We start from the raw sequence: 6,845 nt of genomic DNA, 5'->3' as shown, positions 1-6,845 counted from the left end.
CCCGTAACCCCTGGGATTTACGTCTATGTTGGCACTATAATCTCAGTCACAGCTCTCACCTTGTCAGGGTCAGGTTGAAAGCCAGATGGTGTAACACGGTAGTTGAGGAAGGTGAGTTCTGTAAGGCAGAATTGAGATTTGCTCAGTTTCAATGAGAGGCCAGCAGATTTAAGCCTACTAAGGACGTCCTCTAGGTCAAGTAGATGCTGCTCAGAGGTTGTAGAAGTGACAACAATATCATCCAGATGCACTGCACATGACATAAATCAGGCCAGCTAGAACATTGTTCATAAGTTGTTGGAAAGACGCAGGGGCATTACGTAGGCCGAAAGGAAGGCCTCTGAACTGAAACAGGCCACAATGTGTGATGAAAGCAGTCTTTGGTTTAGCCTCTTCAGCAATGGGGACCTGCCTGTAACCTCGAGCAAGGTCTAATGTTGTCAGAAACTTCCCTCTTGATAAAAAGTCCAATGATTCATCCACTAGTGGAAGTGGGTAAGAGTCTTTCAGTCAGCTGATTTAGACCCTGGAAGTCAACACATAACCATGAACAGGAGGGTTTGTTTATAATGACCACAGAAGCCACCCAAGGTCCTAATGCAGGTTCAATTATGTTATCCTTTAGCATCCTTTGTACTTGTTCTTTGATGATTTGCTTTTTAGCTGGGGAGGTATGGTAAGGTGGTAGGTTAACTGGTTTTGCATCCCCAGTGACGATGGATGACATGCTCTGCCAGAGAAGTGCGACCAAGGTGACTATCAAACAGATCACTGTAGTTTTCTAGCAACTTTAACAGTCCTTTTTCCGTAAAATTTAAGTTAGGTTCTTCAACTTTTTCATTAAGTGAGAGCTGTGGAGTGTTCTGCAAAGTCATTGTTCCACACTCAAGATCAGCCTCCACAAAGTAATTTTCACAGGGTTCATCCAGAAATTAGGGATTGTCATCCAATCCCCCAATAAGCAATTACTGTTCTGGGTTGGACATAAATTGTTAGTGAAGTGCGAGTCATGAAATCCATCCCAAGAACTAAGGGGGATGACAGGTTCTGCACTATCACAAATCGTAGATAGACTGACTTGCCCATAAATCCAAAGGTCAACCAGGTTATTCCTAATGGATTGCAGTCTGTGCCGTTGGCCAGTCTTATGGGTGGGGAATTTCATTGATTCTTTAATGAGACAATTTGAGTCTTTACCGGTATTAAGTTTGCATTTACTACTGAAAGAGATGCACCTGTGTCTAGTGTGGCTTCCAGAGCTGTTCCTTTAAAGTTCACTTTAACTCTGAAAGGACTGTTCTAAGATGATTGTGAAGCTCCATCCTTAACGTGATTGAGCATAGGTAGTGAATTTGGGACTGACATAGGCAATGAGGGCGGAGTTAATGACTGGAGGGAGGGTTGGTCCTGTGATTGAGTACAGGGCAAGGGACCCACAAAGTACACCCCTGTGTATTCCCAGGATTTTTGGGGCACAATAGGGACCATGGGACCAGCTTGTTTCTGTTGACTTGGTTTTGTGAGTTGGCAGACCGAGCAAGAAGTGAGATAACGTTTGACATCACCTGCCATGCCAGACCAAAAGAACCTGTGTCGTAGTCTCATTAGTGTTTTGGAAACACCGAGATGGCCAGCAGTGGAGTGGTCATGGTAATAGCTCAGCAGGGTTCCACAAAGAGATGTTGGGGCGAAAAGTTTAAGTTATTTTAATGGGTGTAAACCTCACACGGTCTTTTGGTCCCTGTAATACAGCAAATTGTCATAGACAGTATATTGTTCTTGGCATTTACTGTCCATTAGAACTAATGAGTCTGATTCAATGTCTCTGAGGAGCTGACCCGTCACAGGGTCGTCCACTTGCAGCTGCCTCTTGTGCAAATGATCCAACAATAACACTGCGGGCAAGGAACGGAGGTCCAAACCGCCTATAACAGCGTGTTCCTATAACAGTGGGCGTTCACTTTCATTTGGTAGGGGAATCCTAGAAAGAGCATCTGGAACTGCATTGTGCTGGCTTGTGGACAATTGTCAAGTCAATGTCTTGTAGTCTCAAAGACCATCTAGCCAGCCGGCCAGAGGGGTTTGGATGGGACATAAGCCACCTAAGGCTGTTGTGGTCTGTGAAAACAGTCACGTGAAAGCCCTCAACATATGGTCTGAAGCTGATCTGACGGCCAAACGTTCTTTTTTAGGGGTTGAGTATGATTTTTCAGCCTTGTGCAGAGAACGACTTGCATATGAGACCACATTGTCTCGGCCGTCTTCATCTTTTTGTATCAAAGCAGCGCCCCCAATCCTAGGCATCAACATGAACGTAGAAGGATCTAGCAAAGTCTAGAAATCTTAACACAGGGGCTGACGTGATTCGGTCTTTTAAAAACATTCATGGCTTGCTGACATTTGTCATCCCAGTGAAAAACAATGTCTTTCTGTGAGTTTATGGAGTGGGTCAGCATGCCAAGCATAATCCTGGACAAAGCACTGATAATAGCCAGTGAGTCTCAGGAACTGTCTGACCTGTTTCACTGTGGATGGTGACTGAAAATAACGACAACTTTGATTATAAAATCAAATCATGGTCAGGTTTTATGTCTGCAGGCAGGGGCGCGGTACAGGGGGGAAAAGTGATGACAATTCTAGGGGCCCTGACCAACAGGGGGCCCTCCACAATTTATTTATTTTTTGTTCATAGAAATAAAAAAAAATTGGGGACCTGTCAGTTACAAAATTAATCATATTGTGTTTTTGAGGATTGTTTTTAGCAGTAAAAATTGAATGTTCCCACTCCCAGACAAAAAAAAACACATCAATATTTGCCCTGAACCCCCCCCTGGATTTTTGTTACATGGTTCGTTCCTGCTTGGTGCGCTTGATGCTGCATCGTCAGCAGCAGTCAGTAGAAGATAAGAATGACTACTATGCTGCTAAGAAAAATTATAAAATCAGGTTTTCAAAAACAGAAAAATAAGTAGAGGGAGAGAGAAAGACAAGCGTGTCAATGTATAGCTCAGTTTTTCTCAGAGGTGGGTAGACTGTGTGAGATTATCAACTATTTAGCATAGTTAGCTTAGCTACAGACTACCGTTTGCCTCCATTTCACGACCATTTAATGAATTAAGGGAAAAAATGCCAAGATATTCATATATTTAACTTGCCCTATACCTTTTACCACACTTAACAGATGAGTCAGTCAGCAGCAGCTCTAACCCACATACCTCCTGACCTGCTCTCTCCTAAGTGAAATTAAAGCTGCAGTAACTTTTATAAACATTTTTTTTACATATTTGTTAAAACTAACATTATGTCAGGACAGTATGGTATGAGGGATAATCTGTGAAAAATCTATTTATTCTGCTTTCTCCCAGTGCTATCTTGAAAGAACCAGTCAATGGCAGGAGAGTTTTATTGCTGTCAATCACAATCTCATGTGGCTGCTCATCCTTCCTCCCCTCACTCTGTTTTGTGCTGCAGCTAGCATAGCCTGTTGTGAATGCTCAGTCTAGTTAGCATTAGTACCAATGAGCGCAGATAAACTATTTTCCTGTAATGACATGTTTCTCCACCATTAGCACATTTAGCAGTGAGTGAATGAAGTTAATTGACAGCACTAAGACCCTCCTCCTGGTTCTGATTGGTTGTTTTGGGCAGAACGTTGTATTACTTTAGCTAGCAATAGTAATTCAGGGAAGAGGTGGAGGAGATTGTTTTCACCGATTATCTGTCTCATAGCAAATTGTCACAACATGGTGACAGCTTTAACAAATATGGAGAAAACATATTTTTTTATTAAAGTTATACTGCAGCTTGCATACAATGCAACTACATAGCATTTTTTGAGAAGTCTGGATTGTTCTATGTGTATTTTGCACATCGTCTGTGACTGTTGCTCATGGGGAGAGACATTTCAGTAATCTAAAACTAATAGAAAAAATTTAAGCAACCTAGTTGCATATGCGGTCTGTTGGATGTAAAATTCATGAGCAGTAAATATTGTGCTAGTATCAGTATTGAACCAAAAGAAGCAAGTTGCAAGCCTTTAAAATTATGACACTTTTTAAGGGTCTAATAGACTCAAATAGACCCAATAAAATTTTTTGTCAGGGGGCCCAAGATTCCTGGTGGCGCCCCTCCTGCAGGTGTAATGTGTTAACCCAAAAATGTGAACTCACTCAGACAGAACTGACACTTTAGTTTTAACCTTTGTATGAAGAAATGGGGTCCAAACGACCCCACACATGTAAAACTTGTATCATTTGCCATAGTTCTCTACGTTTGCCTCAGTTCTCGCACGCACAAGGGTTAAAGTGAGGCCAGCTGCTTCGAGTCTGTTCAGGACCTCCTCCAAATCTTTCAAGTGCTGCTCAAATGTGGGAGGTGCCACCACAATGTCGTCAAGGTACACTGAGCACGTTTTGTAGATCAGGCCCGCTAACAGAATTCACAAGCCTTTGAAATGTCACTGGCGCATTGCATAAGCCGAATGGCAGTACACGGAACTGGTAGAGGCCACAGTGCCGCACAAAAGCCATTTTGTGTCACGGGACACAAAATGGTCCCGTGACCAGGATTCCTCGGTCACGGGATTCCTCTGAAACAGCAACTTGCCAATATCCTCAAACCAAATCCAGGGTTGAGATGTACTTTCCTCTTGCCAGAAAGTCGAGGGATTCGTCAATTCGTGACAATGGATAGGAGTCCTTTTCTGTGACTTGGTTTAATGTCAACATCACACCCTCCTGTGGATAAAAGCAGCAAGGTCTGCATGAAAACCTCACAGGTCCATGCTATACAGCCCCTTGTCTTTAACCCTAGGTCTGGGATGGTCCCCGTTTGAGTAGTCCAGGAGGATCTTTGGTGTCGTACAGTGCAACATATGTTCTTGCGGTTATGATTATACGAGATAGGAGGTGTGTTCGAGATTTTTTGGTATTATCATTTTGTTATTACTTTAGTTCATATTCAATCTAATGTTCAATTTAAAGTGTTCTCTTCATTCTGTGTGTATAAACTGACCTGGAGGCCCCATCTGCTGTGTCTTCATGTGAAACAGTTAACTGTGTGTTTCCCAGACCTTAAATTACGTTTCCACAGGTGCCTTCTTATCAACCGGAATACTCCCTATTTTAGAAACTGCCTGTGTGCAGTAATAATTTATCTCTGCTGTCTTATTTACCTATCCTCCCTGTTTCTGCTTGATAATAAAAGACAAGCTGTAACCAAAGGTGTTCAGACGCTCAGTGAAGGCCTTGGAGGAGCAGTTTGCTGAGTCTTCTCCTTTTGCAAAAGCTTGGTTATAAAATTCATATACGTTGTCTGTGGTTCTTTTAATGAAGGTTCGAGAAAAATACCCATCAAGGTGTGTGTTTATGTACGAGTGCTAGATGCTGATATAATAAACAAATCATGTATTTAGAGTGTACAGTTTAGTTTTTATTTCTTGTTTCAATCTAGATAATTCATGGGCTTGTCGACATGGAACACACATAAAATGCAAGCAACATACGCATAGCAATACAACTGCAGACATGATTCAGACATGCATGTAGTCACAAGGACCAGTGTGAAGAAGGTCCATTGCGTTAGGATCGTCACAGAACCTACTGTGACGATTGTGTGGTCCAGGAGGATCATAGATGGGTGTGTTGTTTATGTACGAGTGTTAGAGGCCCAACCTTTGTCTGTCTCTTCGGTGAAAACAAAATGATCACAAGGATCGAGGCAAGCATCTCACATGGTTTCCGTTTGCGTGGTTCAGGTTCTTGGTGTAATGATTGTACGAGAGAGGAGGAGGTGTTGTTCATGTAAGACTGCTAGAGGGGATGAAAACAAAATCGTTACAAGGATTGAGGCAAGCACCTCACATGACTTCCATTCGTGTAGTTCAGGCTCTTGCGGTTATGATTATACGAGAGAGGAGAGGAGGTGTTGTTCATGTGCGAGTGCTAGAGGTGCAACTTTCTTCTGTCTGTACGGTGAAAATAAATCATCACATCAAGGATCTGGTAGAGATGTGTGAAGCTGACACCCCACCCACGTCAAAAAAATCTGCAAATAGTCTGAATGGTTGGTGCTCCATTTGTGCAGGTTTGTGCCGTAAAAATCTTCGTTTGTGCAGCTTTGGTTTCTGAGATATTAAAAATAATTTTTTTAGGTCATCCAGAGTTCACCATCCCCCCATATTGCTCCAAAACAAACCAAAGTGGGCTACTTCGTTAGTGCTCCGTTGTGCAGGTTTGTGCAGTTAAAATTTTCGTTTGTGCAGCTTTCCTCTTTGAGATATTAAAAGTTAAAATTTTGGCAGATGACGTCACCGTCACCCCATATTGCTCCAAAACAAACCAAAGTGGGCTACTTCGTTAGTGCTCTGTTTATGCAGGTTTGTGCTGTTGAAACTGTCGTATGTGCAACTTTCGTCATTATATTAAAAGTTATAATTTTGGCCGATGACATCACGGTCACCCACCGCAGTGAAGATGGTTCGAGCTCCGTGTTTTAGCAAGCAAGTGTGAGGAGGAGAAGGACGAGAAGGAAGGAGGAAGTCTTCCTATGAGGCAAACAGTGTCAGACTTGCCTCAATTGTGGCAGGATGTCGTTACACACGCAAGTGAGGTGGGGAGGAGAAGAACTGCTGAGAGAAGAAATTATTTGTTGGGTCTGCTCTCAAGTGGAGGACGTGGAAGGACGAGGAAGGTACGGGGACAACTTAAATACACTGCTCAAAAAATTAAAAGGGAACACTCAAATAACACATCCTAGATCTGAATGAATGAAATATTCTCATTGAATACTTTATTCTGTACAAAGTTGAATGTGCTGACAACAAAATCACACAAAAATCATCAATG

The 6,845-nt window shown here is 42.5% G+C and overlaps 1 protein-coding gene across 2 annotated transcripts in view; it reads right to left on the bottom strand.

The window, feature by feature from the left end:
- Positions 1-6,845, bottom strand: part of afap1 (actin filament associated protein 1) — a 133,431-nt gene that overhangs the window by 11,044 nt on the left and 115,542 nt on the right. The window contains exon 10 of one of the 2 annotated variants that reach the window (XM_017310575.1): positions 60-118. The exons of the other annotated variant lie outside the window; for it this stretch is intronic. Within the exon in view, the coding sequence (XP_017166064.1) occupies positions 60-118 (59 nt within the window). The remainder of the gene's footprint in view (positions 1-59; positions 119-6,845) is intronic. 2 annotated transcript variants of the gene reach the window in all.

Source organism: Poecilia reticulata, linkage group LG18 (assembly GCF_000633615.1).
Source record: "Poecilia reticulata strain Guanapo linkage group LG18, Guppy_female_1.0+MT, whole genome shotgun sequence".
NCBI lineage: Eukaryota > Metazoa > Chordata > Actinopteri > Cyprinodontiformes > Poeciliidae > Poecilia > Poecilia reticulata.
Note: the sequence above shows the minus strand (reverse complement) of the source record. Positions and strands in the feature narration are given on the sequence as shown.